Genomic DNA, 20,103 nt, shown 5'->3' with positions numbered 1-20,103 from the left:
CCTGGAGCGCGCCATCTGCTGGTGACACTGGCACATCAGCGCTATGCTGAAGGCTACGTCATAAACGAGGCCATCTTGCCTCCTCACAGCGGAAGTGATTTTGAGAGACTCGAACATAGATTCCCATTTCAATTCAGCATAACGCTAAATATTTCCTATGCTGATGTTCACTTTTATCCCAGACATGTCTGGTCCTCACCTGGGCCCTCCCAATCTTATCAATGGCACCACCATGGTTCACAGAGCCCTGGCTTTATGCTCAACTCCTCCTTTTCTTTGCTGCCCGCTTCTCCTCCATCCTCAAGGTTCTGCCTATGGAATGAATCCCTCCCTTTCTGAGTTCCTGCCCAAGACCATCTCCCTGGAGGAAATCCTGAATCCTTCACCTTCAGTTGTCACTTCCAAATCTCTCTCTTGCCTGAGCTCTCTCAAGCGGCCAACTTGTGTCTCCAAGTATTGACATCTTTATTTCAAACCCCACTCGAGTCTATCCCTCCCCACCTAAACCACTCTCTCTCCCCCACCATACCTTTAGTTGTGACATCATCTGACTTCTCTTTTGTCACACACCTGTCTAGTTGCTGTTGATTTTTCTCTCTGAAAGTTCTGGAATTCAATTTCACTAATTCATTCCATGAATATGTGGACGTTACTATGTGCGAGAGGCAGGGCAATGCGGCTGGCAGATAGCGAGAGGTAAAGAGGCAAGTGACCTTTCCTCCACTCTGCTCCTGATATCCTGGTCTCCTTGTAGTTCGTCGAACATCCCTGCCACAGTCTTACCTCAAGGCCTTTGCACTTGAGACTCCTTCTGACCAGAGTACTTCCCCATAGATCTGCACCAAGGATTTCTCCATCCATCTAACCTTAACTTTCAATGTAGCCTCCCAACTCTTCACACTCTCTTCCCAGCTTAATTTTCTTATCAGCCTTTATCACATACAACATACTACATGTTTTACTTGTCCGTCATCTGTCTCCCACACTAGAGGGTAACGCCCAATGAGGGCAGGCATTTTGTTTTCTTCACTACCATATCCCTGACACCGACAGAAGTGTCTGGCACATAGTAGACACTCAATAAACATTTGTTCAATAAATGAATAGATGAATGCTGCAGAATACCCAAGCTCCTACAAATAAAACACCTGATATGCCCAATGGAGATCTCAATACAACAGATAAAGAGTTTATTTCAATTCTGTTATTCTAATTCTCCTAGTGGTGAGGGTAGAGGTAGAGAAACAGCACAAGCTTTAGAGACCTAAATAGCCACTATATATTTGCTATAGTGGCCAGGCTTTGGGCTATTGCTACAAATTTGCCACCAAGAAAATAAAAGTTCCAGAAGGGGCAGAACAGGCAGTAAGGAAAAGAAACTGCCTGTATTAATAGACAAATAGCAATTAGCACATTTAACACTTTAAGACAAATAGCAATTAATACATTTAGCACTTTAAGATCTGATAAAACTATCTTTTGGAGGAAGCTACAAATATATGAATTTGGAAAAAAAAGAAAACGGTAAACAACAGAGGTAAGAAATACCACCTGAGAGAGAAAAAGGATTATCTCAAAGCAAAAAGGACTAAACCAGTAATAATAGTAACTAGTAATAACTATTAAGGACAGACCTCATGGGACACCCTAATTAGTATTCTATAATAGTACTTTCATAAACTGAAAAATTCATTAGAGATCACATTTCCATTCTGCAGAACTTAGAAAAGAGCCAGTATCTAGCCTCTCTGTAATAAAAAAAGAAAAGAAACACATTAAGAAATACTCTTGGCCGGGCGCGGTGGCTCAAGCCCGTAATCCCAGCACTTTGGGAGGCCGAGACGGGCAGATCACAAGGTCAGGAGATCGAGACCATCCTGGCTAACACGGTGAAACCCTGTCTCTACTAAAAAATACAAAAAAAAGCCGGGCGAGGTGGCGGGCGCCTGTAGTCCCAGGTACTCGGGAGGCTGAGGCAGGAGAATGGCGTAAACTCGGGAGGCGGAGCTTGCAGTGAGCTGAGATCAGGCCACTGCACTCCAGCCTGGGTGACAGAGGGAGACTCCGTCTCAGAAAAAAAAAAAAAAAAAAGAAATACTCTTATTTGTGAGAGGCATCTTATAGGAGCTAGTCTTATAGGAGCTAGTACCTCTTTTCTTCCCATTGCGCTTAGACTTAGGTGTGTCCATTTGTTTGAAAGGTTTGGATGGATATTTTCTGGGGGGATCCCATCATTTCAAGGGCAAAGATTTTTAAAAATCAAAAAAGAACCAATTACAACTCTATCCTTTTCTTTTAGCCTCAAGGCAAACAACATTCATGCTTGCATCTTCTGTGGTGTCTATACCCCAGTTAGGGCCAAAAGAAACCACTTAAAAAGGATTCCACCTACCTCAATTAGGCACTGATCAACAATCACCACGTTTCTTTTCCTTACTGCCTGTTCTGCCCCTTCTGGAACTTCTTTTTTTTTTTTTCTTGGTGGCAAATTTATAGCAATAAGCCAAAGCTTGGCCTTGAATTTCAATCCTCCCCCCTTCCCCGCCCACCGAGCATACCTGGGGCAAAGCAAGGCATCTGTCAGCACAGACACTAGTTACATCCACCAAAGAGAGAAGTCCAGGAACATCATGTAAATAACCTGGTCACCCCTTGAATGAATTACGCAGAATCTGTGAACCTACTAACAAGGGATCATCCAGATGGATGGCTTCAGAGACACAGAAATCGCTAGACTTCTAGAAACCTTCTTCGAAGTGGCAGTGCTGGTGAAGTTCTTTACCTGTACCTAAGGCATGGCTCTCCAGGGAGCACAGGCTCCTGCACAAGAACCAGCACTTCATCAGGAGAGGCTGCAGGTCCTAAGTGATGTCCTTGGCTCAGTTTTGTTTCCACAGTAACCGTATGCTGCTTTTCACTGTCATGTTTCAATGTTTTCATAACAGAGTTAAAACTACATACAGAAAACACCTCAAAAATAAACACAAACGTAGTCAAGTCATCTTAAAAGAACGTGAAATCCGTGTGTATGTGTTAGTGGCTGTAAAGAGGGTGTTCTCCTGCTCTCACAAGAACCCGGCTTTCTTCATTTCCAAGAAAAGTGAAGACAGGTACGATCTGAGGAGCTTCTGAACTTCTCTTGGGTGGCCGACTGGGCACAAGTTTCAGTGAACGTATGTTTGGCATCTGTGTTGTATTTTTCAACTTGCAAAACTTCTGTTAAAAACAATGTTTAATGCCAGACCAGAACCAATCCTGTGGTTAACAGCCAAGTTCCCCTAAGTTAAGGCATTTTTTGAAACCTGCTCTGAAGTGACATCCTGTGGTAAACAATGATAAAGGCCAACAGTCTTTACTGAGCAAGAACAGAATCTACTGAAAGATCCTCCATGTGGTTTTTACAACGCTTTCCCAATGCAAGTGCTTTGTTTACCGATGTTTATTAAGTGCTAAGAGTATGACAATTTAAAGACTATTTTTACTGTTGAATACCCAGTCTGATGGGGACTAAATATCTTTTGTATAGATTAATACAATTAAAAATGGATAACTCAATTGATAATAAATATTTGTGACTACATATACATGCTTAAATATGGAATCAAGCAGAGTTTCATTATTAAATGTTGGGTTTTTTGTTTCATTTGAGACGGGATCTTGCTTTGTCACCCAGGCTGGAATAGAGTGGCACAATCACAGCTCCCTACAGCCTCATCCTCCCAAGCTCAACCACCCCCATGTCAGCCTCCAGAGTAGCTGGGAACACAGGGACATGCCACCATGCCTAGCTAACATTTTTGTAATTTTTGTAGAGACAGGCTCTCACTATGTCGTCCAGGCTGCTCTTGAACTCCTGGGCTCAAGCAATCTTCCTGCCTCGGCCTCCCAGAGTTCTGGGATTACAGACATAAGCCACCATGCCCAGCCTTAAATGTTGGGTTTTCTAACTTTCTTACTCCATTCCCTTGACAAATACTTATGGAGTGTATCTATATGCCAGGCACTGAGCTAAGAAGGGGCTATCCTCTTGACTCCTTCCTGAATCTGGAGACCTTTCCAAGAAGGTAGATGATGGCAAAATTCAAAATCTTAAAAAAAAATTATCCTCTGGCTGGGCATGTGGCTCATGCCTGTAATCCCAGCACTTTGGGAGGCTGAGGTGACAGATTGCTTGAGTCCAAGAGTTCAAAACCAGCCTGGCCAACATGTCAAATCCCTGTCTCTACAAAAATTACAAAAATTCATTGGGCATGGTGGCATGAACCTGTAGTCCCACCTACTTGGGAGGCTGAGGTGGGAGGATTGCTTAAGCCTGGGAAATCGAAGGCTGCAGTGACCCAAAACTGTGCCACTGTACTCCAGCCTGTCTGAGGGTCCCTCTGACACACATCTCTTCATCTCTCCCAGCTTCTGTTGGAGTGCTGGAGGAGAGGGAGTTAAGGGAAGGGCTCCTGCTGATCATACTACAAAAAGGAAAGACCAGTTGGACCTTAGACTCTGTTTTCCAAAAGAAATATCAATCCTGTAATGAAAATGCTGAAAATATTTTTTAGAGTAATTCAGGCAAAAAGAACAAAAGCACAGTGATACCAGGAGGAAAGATGCAAAAAGGAATTGTGAGCAAAATGATTAAATCTGAGTGTAAATCTAATAAAACACTGAGTGAAGTAATACCAACAGAAAACATTTTACGAATTAGAAAAACTAGAGAAGCAGCTAAATGGTCAGAAGAATAAGTACAGCACAGAATGCTCATGAAATTTGGATACAGTTTTCAACCATAAGGCAAGTCCAACTGGGCCTTAATATAAGCCCCAATAAATTCTAAACAATATTGCACAGACTGTGTTTCTCTGACCATCTTGCAAAAAGTTAGCAAAAGGTAATGAAATACCTTTAAAATAACCCATATGTTTGGAAACTAAATGTTCAGAAATGTGATTGAAGTTAGTGTTTGAAGGTCCTTCTTCTGTTTGGAATATGGTAAAAATATTAACTTGAAGCTTTTCAAAGTGTGTGTGTTAAAATTTCTAGAGTTACCTTTAGAAATAGGGGATGAAAACTTCCAAACTAGGAAAAGGGGGAAAATGATTAAAAATTATAAATCTAAATGAAGGCAAGGACAGAAAGAATGAGAATGTGGGACAAAGACAAGAAAACTCAATCCAAATATATCAATGGAAGCACAATGGATTAATTGTTCCTATTAAAAGAGATTGTCAGATCAGACTTTTTAAAATCCAGGTAAAAGCTCTTTATGTGATAGCAATTCACAAGGGTGAAAAAAAAAATTGAAGATGAAGAGTCACTTCCTGATGCACCTAGTAGCACTGCCTCAAAACATATAATATACAACAAAGGGAAATAGATAAGTGTATAAGGAACACTCATGAAATTTGGATACTGTTTTCAGCCATACGGCAAGTCCAATTAGGCCTTAACGTAAGCCCCAGTAAATTCTAAAGGAAAGATATTGTACAGACTGTGTTTCTCTGACCATGTTGCAAAGAGTTAGCAATAAGTAACGGAAGTATCCCATATGCTTGGAAACTACATTAAATTTTACTAAATAACTGGGTTTTTAAAAATACATAAAAAGGAAGAACTACTAAGCATTGATGGCAAAAAAAAAAAAAAAAAAAAGCACTAATATCAAAATGTGATAGAGCCAAAGCATTCCTAAGAAAACTTAAATGCATTTATCAAGAAAACAGAAAGGTTAAAAACAAATGAGTATTTAACTCAAAAGCTGGAAAACAAACATCAGAATAAATGCAAAGATATAAGAAGTAAAAATTTTAAAAAAGCAGATAACAACAGAAGATAAAACAATAGAAATAAAAACAGAGAAGAATAACAAACCAAAAGACCAATTCTTTAAAAGATGGACCTCTAGTAAAACTTATCAAGAGTAAAAGATACGAATAAGCATGTACACAATATAAAGGAAACAACTACAATGATTTAAATTAAACATTAAGAAGCACACTAAAAAATACGATGCTGAGACATTCCTAGAAAAATACATAATTCCAAAACTGACCCAAGAAGAAATAGAGAACTTGAGTATATCAGTGACTACTAAGGAAATTGAAATAACAACATTTTTCCATCCCCCAAATTCCCAGGTGGTTTTATAAACTTTTAAAAAATAGTTTTTATCTTATATAAACTTTTCCAGCAAGAGAGAGAGCTGCCCAGCCTCCATCCACATGCTAGTGTGACACTGATTCCAATGCCTGATAACAGCAGTAGGAGAAAAGTACAGGTTTGTTCCACTCATGAACGTAGATGTAAAGTTCATTAATAAGGTATTCACTAAATAAGTCCAACAATGTATCTTTTTTAAAACATACCACGAACAAATGAGGTTTATCCCAGGAACACAAGTATGGCTGAACAACATAATACCTATTGATATAATTTGTCATATTAATAAGCAAAAGGACCACCATACCCTTCTATTGTCTGTTACTATGAGTTGTACTTTTTAAAATTCCACATATAAGTAAAATTATGCAGCCCTGGTCTGTGTTTGGCTTCTTTCACTTAGCATAGAAGGATGGTTACCTTCAGGAATCAAGGGGTTGGGAAAATGGGGAGACGCTGGTCAAAGGGCATAAACTTTCAGTTATTAAATGAATAAGTTCTAGAGACCTGAGATATACAATGGTGACTATAGCTAATAATAATGTATATGTACTTGAAACTGGCCGAGAGAGTAGATCTTTATTATTAACACACACATATACACACACACAAAGATAACTATGTGAGGGGATATGTAAATTAGCTTGATTATGGTAATCATTTCACAATGCATATGCATAACAAAATATCACATTACATACCGTAAATATATACAATTTTTATTTGCCAATTATTCCTCAGTAAAGCTGGAGGGAAAAAAGAAACCAAAGGAGAAAATTCATTTGATTATCTTAGTTGATGCAGAAAAATGCATTTCATAAAGTTCAATACTTATTTATGATTTTTTTAAAACTCAGCAAATTATGAGTAGAAAGGAACTTCTTTAATCTGGTAAAAATTTGATACCAAAAATCTACCACAAACATTTTACTTAACAGAGAAACTTTAGATGCATTTGCTATAAGATTAGAAAAAAGACAAGGATGCAGATTTTCACTGCTATGTTTAAAACATACTAAAGATATTGGCCAATGATATGAAGAACGAAAAATAAGGGATGTAAGTATCAGAAGGGGAGAAAGAATCTATCATTTTTTGCAAGTAATAGAATCAGCTACTCAGGACAACTAAGAGAATCAACAGATAAATTATTTGACTTAATAAGAGTTCAGCAAGGTTGCCAGATACAGGGTTATTTTATAAAAATCAACAGTATCACTCTACTTTAGCAATAACAAATTTTAAAACAATAGTAAAAAAATCATAAATACCTAAGAATTACCCCAAAATACATCAGCCCTTCATAGAGAAAACTTTAAAACTCAATAAAGGACGCAGACAATGACACAGACCAATAGAGAGACATTTCATACGCTTGTGTGGGATAGTTTAATATTTTAAAGATGTCACTTCTCTTCAAGTTAACTTACATATTTAATGCAATTTCTATCAAAATTCCAGTGAACTTAAGTAACTTGATCAACTTAATCTAAATTTATATGAAAAAAATAAAAAGTCCCTTGAACAACTAAAGTCAACTTTGAAAAAGAGGGAAGAAGATTAACTATTCTATTTAAACAAAGAAAAACAAGCTTAAAAATATCTTCAGAGAGGCCAGGCGCAGTGGCTCACACCTGTAATCCCAGCACGTTGGGAGGCTGAGGTGGGCGGATCACGAGGTCAGGAGATCGAGACCATCCTGGCTAACATGGTGAAACCTCGTCTCTACGAAAACTACAAACAATTAGCTGGGCAGGTGAGGTGGTGGGCACCTGTAGTCCCAGCTACTCGGGAGGCTGAGGCAGGAGAATGGCGTGAACCCAGGAGGCGGAGCTTGCAGTGAGCTGAGATCGCGCCACTGCACTCCAGCCTGGGTGACAGAGCGAGACTCCACCTCAAAAAAAAAAAAAAAAAAAAGTCTTCAGGGAATAGGAACTACACAAAAGGACCTAGCAGCTCTAGAAAGGACCAAACAACTTCTAGAAATAAAAAAATATAATAAACATTCAATGATAGGTCCCGTATTAGATACTGGTGAACAGGTAGTTGTGAAAAACAGATGAAATTATCTATCATGCAAATAAAGTGAAGGAATAGAAAATATGTAGGAGTGGCTAAAAGATGTAGAATCTAGTTGGAGTTCAAGCAGGAGAAAGAAGAATGAGCCAAAAGCAATACTTGAGGAGATAATAACTGAGAATTTTCCAGAACTGATGAAAGACATGTGATATTCCAGATTCCCTACAAATGCCAAAGAACATAAACAAAAACGTTTTTTCTTACCTAGACGTATTTAGACTTACTTAGACAAATTTTAATAAGTGGAACATTACCAAGGATAAATGGAAAAAATCTTACATATATTCAGAAGGAAGGAAAAAAAAGGACAAATTACCTTTGAAGAGTGACTGGTAGATTGACAGCTAAATTTTCATCAGGAAGAATAGAAAACAAAAAACGACTGAATAATTTATTTGATGTATAATAGAAAAAGTTTTGCCAACATGGTATTCTTTACCCAGCAAAATTCAAGAATAAGGGTTGAATGGGCATTTTCATAAAGCAAAAATTCAACCTCAAGTTTTAAAATAAAGAACACCAACACATTATGTGGTTGGGGTAGGCCAATGGAATTCAAGGATCTTAGATCTATATACTCTGGAGAAAAAGTAACAGTAAATTAAATTTAGGCTTAGAAATTTACACATTATGTAAAAGTCATACTAGATTAACACTAAATTAAATTTAGACTTAGAAATTTACACGTTATGGTTTCTAAGTTAATCAGTAAATGAAAAAAGAAAGAGAGTATATAACTACAAATGAGTAGAGGTAAAAATACAATAAAAATACTTATGCAAAACAAAAAGAATGAGAAAAAGAAAACAAAATGGTTGGGGCACACAGAAAGTACAAAACAAATTAGTAGATATAATCCGAATATGCGGGGAAGTACATGAAATATAAATGGACTAAATACTCCAGTTAAAAGACATACTATGAAATGAGGGGCAAGAAAGTCCAACTACAGGCTGTTTACAAGTTATATATATAACAATATATAACATTAGGAAACACATACACATACGTCAGTCATAAGAAGACTTTTAGAAATTATACCATGCAAATTCTAAACAAAATAAACAGACTTTAAGACAAAAACATGACCAGATATAGGGGTCATCACTTCATAATGATAAGAGTTTTAATATGCCATAAGGTAAATACATAATAAGGTAACTATTTTACTTTTATCTAAAGACTTATTCTTTTCTTGTTTGTTTTTTTTTTTTTTTGAGATGGAGTCTCACTCTGTCGCCCAGACTGGAGTGCCATGGCACAACCTTGGCTGACCGCAACCTCCACCTCCTGGGTTCAAGTGATTCTCTCGCCTCAGCCTCACGAGTAGCTGGGATTACAGGCATGCACCACTACACCTAGCTAATTTTTGTATTTTTAGTAGAGACAGGGTTTCATCATGTTGGTCAGGCCGGTCTTGAACTCCTGACCTCAAGTGATCCACCCGCCTCAGCCTCCCAAAGTGCTGGGATTACAGGTATGAGCCACCACGCCTGGCCTAAAGACTTATTCTTTAGAAAAAAGATTTGTAGGAAGCAAAAATTGAACAGAACCAGAAGAAAAAACTGGCAAATCTGCAATCACAATGAAAGGTTTTAATACACTTCTCTCAGCACTTGATATAATAAGTAGACTAATTAAAAAATAGTAAGAATATAAGATTTGAAGAACATAGTTAAGAAAAGTAACCTAATGAATATACATATATAGAGAGACACTGTACCCAACGATTGTGAAATATACTCTTTTAACCACAAATTAATATTTTTAAAAATTGGCATATACTAAGCCATGAAGTACATCTCAAAATTTCAAAAGGCATAATCATACAGACTATGTTCTCTAGTCACAGTGTAATCAAACTAGAAAACAACAACCAAAAGATAGCTAAGAACTCCTATACCACTAAGAATTAACAAATGTATTTCTAACCAACATCTGGGTCAATAAAGAAATAAAAAAATAATAATATTTTAGGCTGGGCATGGTGACTCATGCCTGAAATCTCAGCACTTTGGGAGTCCAAGGCAGGCAGATCACCTGAGGTCAGGAGTTCAAGACCAGCCCGGCCAACATGGCGAAACCCCGCCTCTATTAAAAATACAAAATTAGTCAGTCATGGTGGCACATGCCTGTAATCCCAGCTACTCGGGAGGCTGAAGCAGGAGAATTGCTTGAACCCGGGAGATGGAGGTTGCAATGAGCCAAGATCACGCCACTGCACTCCAGCCTGGGTGACAGAGCGAGACTCCATCTCAAAATAAAATAAAATAAAAAATTAAAAAATTAGGCCGGGCGCGGTGGCTCACGCCTGTAATCCCAGCACTTTGGGAGGCCGAGGCGGGCGGATCACAAGGTCAGGAGATCGAGACCACAGTGAAACCCCGTCTCTACTAAAAATACAAAAAATTAGCCGGGCGCGGTGGCGGGCGCCTGTAGTCCCAGCTACTCAGGAGGCTGAGGCAGGAGAATGGCGTGAACCCGGGAGGCGGAGCTTGCAGTGAGCCGAGATCGCGCCACTGCACTCCAGCCTGGGCGACAGCGCGAGACTCCGTCTCAAAAAAAAAAAAAAAAAAAAAAAAAAAATTAAAAAATTAAAAAATAATATTTTAAAGTAAATAATGACAAATATTATATATTATAATGTGTGAAATTCACCTAAAGCAGTACTTAGAGAGAAATGAATAGCATTAAATATAGTAATATAGGAAATAATATATGATCATATGTTTTTGGTAAGAATTTCATATGACTAACCACAGAGAAAAGATTGATGAAATAGAATTTATTAAAATTAAAAGCTTTGGTGTATTAAAAAAGCAATCTTAAACACACTATACAGAGAGAGAAGTACAGACCACACAGTGGAAGAAGATATTTACAAGCCACATAATCAAGGACGAGTGTCCAGAATGTATTACGAAGAATTCCTAGGAATCAATATAAGAAGATAATTCTATAGACAACTAGGCAAGACATGTTAGACACTACACAAAAGAGGAAATTAAAATGGCTAATAAACACATAAAACTATGCTAAACTTCAATCAGGGATATTTGAATTAAAACTTCAGTGTCCACACACACACACATCAGAAATTTAAAATACCAAGTGTTGGTGAGGATGTGAAGCAACAGGGCTCTCATACACAGCCAGTGGAAAAGTAACAGATACAGTCACTTTGAGAAAGTTTGGCATATGTAAAATTGTTAAAGGTATGCATATTCTGTAACCCAGCAATTATACTCCTAAAAATGTACCTAGACAAGATTTTTAACATGTGTGTCAGGAGAAATGGGCATGATTCTTCATAGTGGCATTATTTCTAACAACCCAAACTGTAAAAATCCAAACATCCCACAGCACTGGAATGGCTTTTTAAATGTGGTATTTTCATGTAACTGAATGCTAAAGAAATATACTTCACTTACACATATTAGCATGAATGGATCTCACAAATGACTGAGCAAAAGAAGCCATATATAATATATACAGTATAATGTCATTTGTTTACATTTAAAATCAGATAAAACTAAACTGTATATTATTTAGGGATATATACGGAGAAAGCAAAAGTATAAAGAGAAGTAACTGAAGGGTTTTTACAAAAGTCCTAAGTCATTACCTCTATAAGGGGTAAAAGAAATTAATAAGTAACAATCTGGTATGGAAGGATTGTAAGCCAATGGCAATTTTCTAGTTCCCAGTTTGAGCTGTGGTTACACAGATGTTCTCTTTATAGTCATTCTTTAAACTGTACACATCTATCTCTCCTGAATGTATGGAATTCCCCCAACGCACAAATGAACAAAAAAGCAGAGATTCAGACATAAAATTAAGGGGAGGGGGTGGGATGGGTTTCAGGTAAAGCATACCAGGATTTTGAAAGCAATAGTAATGTTATATTTCTAAAACTGGATGATGGCTTGCAGGTATTTGTTACATTAATTTTCTAAATATCCTACACATATTTATAACCAGTTGAATCCTTTCTATATGTAATTTTTAAAAGTAGAGAAAAAATGCAGTCAAGAAACATCATAAACAGTAGAAAAGTATTATATCATTACATTGTATTATATACAACATTGTGGACCAGGCTGGGAATCTTGATACCACTCTTAACATGAGTAAATGAACTCAGACGTTTTAATAATTTGACCACACAATGTTTTAGAACATTTCTTATAAACTGCAAGTACATGCTTGAGAATGAAATAAGCTCTGGATGAGATCCTTAGGAAAGTACCCGCACTGTGCCCTCCTCTGAGGCTGGAGAGAAGGTGTGACTGGCTGGTGGGATTCAGGTCCCAGGCTATACCTTCCTTGGCACAAGAGGTCCTGGTTCCTGAATGGAGCCTCCCATTTTTCCTCCTAACCTTCATGAACATTTAGAACTAGTAAGCAGCTCACACTCCTCCCTCCACGGCCTGGCAAAAGTCACCGTGCAAAGTGACTTGATCTGCCATCTGAGTAACAGCCCAGTCTGCCAAGATCAGATTAATTTCATTTTATTCTGCCCCCAAAAAAAAAAAAAAAAAAAAAGGACTATTCTCTCACCTCTGTCTTCCAAGTTTTGCAGCTTATGTTTCAAGCTAGTACTTTCCATTAGCGATTCTTGGTTCACAATCTTAAAAACAAAACAGACCACAAATATATGTCCTTTCTGGCAAAGCAGGAAACAGGTGGTGTTATATTACTCCGTCAAAAGGAATAGCCAATGTGTTATGCAAATATGACATTAATTCTGGAAAATCAGATGAATAACCAACAATTAAATGGTACCTTAGATATGTTTTCTTCATCTTCTGGGTGCTCCAAGGAAGTGAGCTTGCTCAGCGAGTGAGGACCTTGAAGCTCTAAGCATTAGAGAGAAGTTTCAAGTGAATACATGCCAAGTAACAAAGCAATAAGAATTCACTATCATTCTAGATATTAAATCTCATCATCAAAAAAAGGGACACAGTTCTAAGTGAAACAAAAATCTACTGACTGTATCTTCTGGACATGAATTCTTACTGGTTTGTACATCTGTAGGTAAGATTAACAGCCAGTTACTTCAACTAGATCGGCACCCATCTGGCCTCCAATAACATGGGCAGGGATTCTTCCACCTCTATCTTGTGATTCTTCTCTTCTCTCCCTTAGAATCCCCTCCCTTATTGCCTGCACTTACTCTTTTTTGATGATTTGATATACATATACATGGTGTAATGATGATCACTTTCAAATCAATGAACACATCCATCACTGCCTGTGCTGTAGATCCCAGAACTTGTTCATGTTATGCCTGAAAGTTTATATCCTTCAAAGACCATCTCCTCTTTCCCCCCACCTCCTAGCACCTGGCAACCACTGTTCTACTCTGTTTCTATGGGTTTGATTTTTTTACATTCCGTGTATATGTGAGATTATATAGTATTTGTCCTTTAGTGACTAGCTTATTTCACTTAACATAATGACCTCCAGGTTTATCCATGTTGTTGTATATGGCCTGATTTCCTTCTTAAGGCTGAATAGTATTCCATTGTTTATATATACCACATTTTCTATATTCACTCATCCACTGACTGATACTTAGGCTGATTCCACACCCTGGCTATTGTGAATAATGCTGCAATAAACATGGAAGTGCAGCTATCTCTTCAAGATGCTGATTTTATCTCCTTTGTATATATACATGGAAGTGGGATTGAAGGATTCTATACAATTCTAATATTTTTGAGAAAACTCCATACTGTTTTCCACAATGGTTGCATCAATTTACATTCCCACCAACAACGTACAATTGTTCCCTTCTCTCCATACCCTTGCCAACACTTGTTCTCTCTTGTGTTTTTGATAATAGCTATCTGGACAGGTGTGAGATATCACATTATGGTTTTGATTTGCATTTCTCTAATGATCAGTGATGTTGAGTACATATACCCACCATTAGCTATTTGCGCATCTTTTCTGGAAAAATGTCTATCCAGCTTCTTTACCCATTTTTAATTAGGTTATGTGTTTTCTTGCTTTTGAGTTGTGGAAGTTATTTTGAATATTAACCCCTATTATCAGATATATGATTTGCAAATATTTTCTCCCATTCTTTAGGCTGTCTTCCCATTTGATTGATTGCTTTCTTTGCTGTGCACAAGATTTTTAGTATGACACAGTCCCAAAAGTTTATTGTGCTATTAGGGTTGTATGCAAAAAATCATTGCTGAGACCAATGTCAAAGAGCTGTTTCCCTATTTTTGTCTAGTAGTTGTACAGTTTTAGATCTTAAAGTCTTAATCTATTTTGAGTTGATTTTTGTATATGGTGTAAGAGAGGGGTCCAATTTCATTGTTTAGTATGTGGATAACCAGTTTTCCTAACACATTTATTGAAGAGGCTTTCCTTTCCACATGGTGTATTCTTGGTGCCCTTTTCATAAATTAAGTGGCTATATATATGTGTAGGTTTATGTCTGGGCTGATCATGTTATCTTGGCCTTATGTGCCTGTCTCTATGGCAGTACTATACTGTTTTGATTACTATAGTTTTTAAATACACTTTGAAATCAAAAAGTGCGATGCCTCCAGCTGTATTCCTCTTTCTCAACATTGCTTTGGTTATTTAGGGTCTTTTGTGGTTCCATATAAATTTTAGGATAGTTTTTTCTATTTCTGTGAAAAATGCCAGTAGAAATTTGATAGCAATTGAATTGAATCTGTGTATTGCTTTGGATAATGGGGACATTTTAACAATATTAATTCTTCCAACCCATGTACATAGGATATTCTTCCATTTATGTCTTCAATTAATTTCATCAATGTCTTATAGTTTTCAGATTATGATCTTTCATCTCCTTGGTTATTTTTGTGTATTTTGTAAGCTATTATAAGTGAGATTTTTTCTTTTTTCTTTTTTTTGAGATGGAGTCTAACTGTGTCACCCAGGCTGAGGTGCTGTGGCATGATCTCAGCTCACTGCAACCTGTGCCTCCTGGGTTCAAGCGATTCTCCTGCCTCAGCCTCCCGAGTAGCTGGGACTACAACAGTGTGCCACCACGCTCGGCTAATTTTTTGTCTTTTTAGTAGAGATGGGGTTTCACTGTGTTAGCTGGGATGGTCTTGATTTCCTGACCTCATGATCCGCCTGCCTCAGCGTCCCGAAGTACTGGGATTACAGGCGTGAGCCACCACACCTGGCTGAGATTTTCTTGATTTCTTCCTTAGTTTATTGTTAGTGTCTAGAAATGCAACTCATTTTTGTTTTGTTGTCGTTTTGTTGAAACCCAGAAGCAAACTCCACAACTGATTTTTGTATGTTGATTTTGTATCCTGCAATTTTACTGAATTCATTTATTAGTTCTAACAGTTTTTTGGTAAAGCCTTTAGGGTTTGATATATGTAAAATCATGTCATCTTTAAACAAAAACAATTTAACATCTTCTAATTTTGATGTCTTTTATTTCTTTTCCTTGCCTGGATAGAACTGGGTAGGACTTCCAGTACTATGTTAAACAGAAGTGGCAAGAGTAGGCACCTTTGTCTTATTCCTGATCTCAGAGGAAAAGCTTTCAGCTTTTCACCAGTGAGTGGAATGCTGGCTATAGGCTTGTCATATATTGAGGTACATTCCATATGTACCTAATTTATTGAGAGTTATTACGAAAGGATGTTAAATTTTGTCAAATGCTTTTTTGCATCTATTGAGATGATTCTAGGAATTTAACCTTCATTCTGTTAATGTGGTTTATCATATTTATCGATTTGTGTATGTGGAACCTTCCTTGAATCTCAGGGATAAATCCTACTTTATCATGGTATATAGTCCTTTTAATGTGCTATTTAGTAAGTTTCATTAGTATTTTCGAAGGTTTTTACATATACGTTCATCGGGGACATTGGCCTGTAATTTTCTTTTCTTGTAGCATTCTTATCTGGCTTTGACAAGAGGGTAAAGATGGCCTCATAAAATGGGTTTGGAAGTGTTCTCTCCACCTCAGTTTTTCAGAAGACTTTGAAAAGGATTGGTGTTAATTTTTCTTTAAATACTTGGTAGAGTTCACCAATGACACCGTCTGGCCCTGGGCTACTCTCTGTTGGGAAGTTTGATTACTGATTTGATCCCTTTACTCATTCTGGGTCTCTTCAGCTTTTCTATTTCTTCATATTCAGTCTTGGTAGGTCACGTTTCTAGAAATTCATCCATTTCTTTTAGGTTATCCGATTTGTTGGTGTATAATTTGTTTGTTGTAATTGCTTATGATTCTTTGTAGTTCTGTGGTATCCATTGTAATGTCTCCTTTTTCATATATAATGTTTTTTTCTTTTGAGTCCTCTCTTTTTTTCTCTTGGTTAGTCTAGCTAAAGGTCTGTCAATTTCAGTCTTTCCAAATACAAATTCTTAGTTTCATTGACCATTTCTATTGTCTTTCTAGTATCTATTTCATTTATTTATGCTTTAATATTTGTTATTTTCTTCGTTAAGCTGACTTTGGGTTTAGTTTCTTCTTTTTTCAGTTTCTTGAGGGGTGAAGTTATTTGAGATTTTTCTTTTTTCTTAATGTAGGTATTTATTGCTATAAACTTACCTTTTAACACAGCTCTTGCCACATCCCATAAATTTTGGTATGTTTCCATTTTCATTTATCTCAAGATTTTTAAATTTCCCTTTTAATTTCTTTGATCCATTGGTTATTCAGGAGTGTGTTGTTTAATTTCCATGTATTTTTGAATTTTCCAATCTTCCTCCTGTTATTATTTCTAGTTTCATACTGCTGTGATCAGAAAAGACCTCTAAGATTATTTCAGTCTTTTCAAATTTGTTAAGATGTATTTTGTGGCCCAACATATGATCAATTCTGGAGAATGTCCCATGTGCACTGTGCACTGCAGAAGAGTATGTGTTCCACTGTGAGATGGAATGTTCTGTATATGTTAGTTAGATTCATCTGGTCTACTGTATTATTCAAGTCCACTGTTTTCTTATTGATTTTCTATCTGGATAATCTATGGACTGTTGAAGGTGGGGAAATTAAGGAACTCTGTTATTGTATTGCTATTTCTCTCTTCAGTTCTGTTAATATTTGCTTTATATATTTAGGTGCTGTAATGTTGGGTTCATATATATATTTACAATTGCTATTTCCTGTTGATGAATTAACCCTTTTATCATCATCTAGTCTTTGTCTCTTGTGACAAATTTTGACAGAAAGTCTATTTTGCCTGATGTAGGTATAGCCACATCCCTGCTCTCTTTTGATTGCCATTTGCATGGACTATCTTTTTCCAACCCTTCACTTTCAGTTTATACCTGTCCTTAAGGTAAAGTGAGTCCCCTGTAAACAGCATATTGCTGAATCTCATTTTTTTCTATCCATTCAACCACTCTGTGTCTTTCGATTGGAGAATTTAATCCATTTAAAGTAATTATTGGTAGGTAAGAACTTAGTATTGCCATCTTGTTGATTGTTACTTTTTGGTAGTAACTTTGTTCCTTTCTTCCCTCTCTTGCTCTCTTCCTTTCTTTTATTCTGTTTTTCTTTTTTTTTTTTTTCTTTGTGAGATAGAGTCTCACTCTGTCACCCAGGCTGGAGTGCAGTGGCACAATCTCAGCTCACTGCAACCTCCACCACCCAGTTCAAGCAATTCTCCTCTCAGCCTCCCAAGCAGCTAGGACTACAGGCGCCTGCCACCACATCTGGCTAATTTTTGTATTTTCAGTAGAGATGAGATTTACCATATTGGTCAGGCTGGTCTCGAATTCCTGACCTCAGGTGATCCACCTGCCTCAGCCTCCCAAAGTGCTGGGATTACAGGAGGGAGCCACTGCACCTGACCCCTTTTATTCTTGAATGTTACATTTTCCTCTCTACTTTTTTATTTTCCCTATTTATTTTCTTCCAGTGGCAGCTACACTAACAGATTGTTATTGAAGTACTTACTAAATATCATTGTATGCCTGGCAATGTACTGAACTGCAGAATAATAAACAATATTAATATTGTTATTAACAAACAAAATCATATTCTTAACAAACTTAAAAAAGGAGACAGCGAAAATAAAATACATTGAGGGTTAAGAAAAAGCCTATAGGTTAAGGGTGGGCAAACTCTGGCCCCCAAGCCAAATCCAGTCTGCTACTCATTTTATAAATAAAGTTTTATGGAAAGACAGCTAGCCCATTGGCTTACATCTTATCCATGGCCAATTTTGTGCAACAACCGCACAGTTGAATAGTTACAACAGAAACCATATGGATCAAGGCCAGCTGTGGTGACTCACGCCTGTAATCCCAGCACTTTGGGAGGGCAAGGTGGGCAGATCACTTGAGGTCAGGAGTTCCAGAATGGACTGGCCAACATGGCAAAACTCCATCTCAACTAAAAATACAAAAATTAGCCGGGTATGGGAGGCTGAGGCAGGAGAATTGCTTGAACCTGGGAGGCGGACGTTGCAGTGAGCTGGGATCACACCATTGCACTCCAGCCTGGGCGACAGAGCAAGACTCCATGTCAAAAAAAAAAAAAAAGACAAGAAAAAGAAACCATATGGATCAAAAAGCAAAAAATAATTACTATTGGAACCTTACAAAAAACGTTTACCAACCCCTGCTACAGGTCACAATTTGAGATGTCTTGCTTCTTTAAAAAAAGAAGAGACCAGCAATTCTTGGGCACAAGCTGATCTCAAATGGCAAAGCAAAATTAAAACATCATATCCTCTGTTATTTTCTAATAAGAGACATTAAGGTAAAGAACAATGTTATCTTCATATTTTCTTTAATATATATTAAAATGAAAATGTTTTGTTTACTTCAAACTTCCTTTCCCGAATACAAATTTTTTTCTATGTAAGTCAACAGAAAATCATGTACCTGTTTTCTGGGCAGAATCTTCAGGAGTCGAAAAAGCAAAACTATCTTGGAATTTTTTTTCAGAAGTCTTTGGAGATACGGTGTTATTTTGATTGGGTATGTCTTTCTGTGATGGTGACAGAAGTTTAGCCTAAAATATAGTTAAAGTGTTAACATTCATAACAATTCAAAACAAGTTATCAAAATATTCTAAGACATTTTCAATATTACTTTAAGAAGCTTAAGTATTAGGTTTACTCCATTTGAAAATAAATGCTAATTCTATTCAGAATTTCTGTGTGTTTTTAGTTGAGGGGTGGATACTAGCTTAATGCCATGGTACTGAATCTGAACTAGATCATTAATTCTTTCAGGAGACACAGAAATGAAAATCTCCTGAATCCTTGGAAATCATAAATTCTGTTAGGTAAAAAGAGAGAGGCTGGCACCTGATCCTAGACTCTGGTTTTCACAGTTGAAAAGGATCTTATAGATTCTTAAATTTCCAATTTCAAGTTATCTTTTTTTGTTTAAGATGGAGTCACTCTGCCACCCGGGCTAGAGTGCAGTAGCATGATCTCAACTCACTGCAACCTCCACCTACTGAGTTCAAGCAATTCTCGTGCCTCAGCCTTGTGAGTAGCTGGAATTATAGGCATGCGCCACCACACCCAGCTGATTTTTTTGTATTTTTAGTAGAGATGGGGTTTCGCCATGTTGGCCAGGCTGGCCTCAAACTCCTGACCTCAGGTGATCTGCCCGCCTCTGCCTCCCAAAGTGATGGGATTACAGGCGTGTGCCACCGCACCCAGCCAATTTCCAGTTATCTTCTAATTGCTCTGCATTAAAGTACTGCTCCACTCAAATGGACAATAGATTCAAACCTTGACTCTGAACTATTTTCAATGTATACATTGAGATAGAAATGTTTTCCTTAGGAACTACAACATTACTATTTTTATTAATTTAAAATTACCTTAAAGACATTTTCAAATAATAGTACTTTTATTAAATACATTAATAAAAACCAAAGGGGAAGGAGAA

At 37.3% G+C, this 20,103-nt stretch overlaps 1 protein-coding gene across 1 annotated transcript in view; it reads right to left on the bottom strand.

Moving 5' to 3' along the window:
* SYCP2L (synaptonemal complex protein 2 like) overlaps positions 1–20,103 on the bottom strand; it is an 86,643-nt gene that overhangs the window by 19,277 nt on the left and 47,263 nt on the right. The window contains exons 20-22 of the mRNA XM_025382310.1: positions 19,081–19,210; positions 13,015–13,088; positions 12,790–12,859 (exon numbers count right to left, since the gene is read on the bottom strand). Coding sequence (XP_025238095.1) covers positions 12,790–12,859; positions 13,015–13,088; positions 19,081–19,210 — 274 coding nt within the window. The remainder of the gene's footprint in view (positions 1–12,789; positions 12,860–13,014; positions 13,089–19,080; positions 19,211–20,103) is intronic.

This window comes from Theropithecus gelada, chromosome 4 (genome assembly GCF_003255815.1).
Source record: "Theropithecus gelada isolate Dixy chromosome 4, Tgel_1.0, whole genome shotgun sequence".
NCBI classification, from domain to species: domain Eukaryota; kingdom Metazoa; phylum Chordata; class Mammalia; order Primates; family Cercopithecidae; genus Theropithecus; species Theropithecus gelada.
Note: the sequence above shows the minus strand (reverse complement) of the source record. Positions and strands in the feature narration are given on the sequence as shown.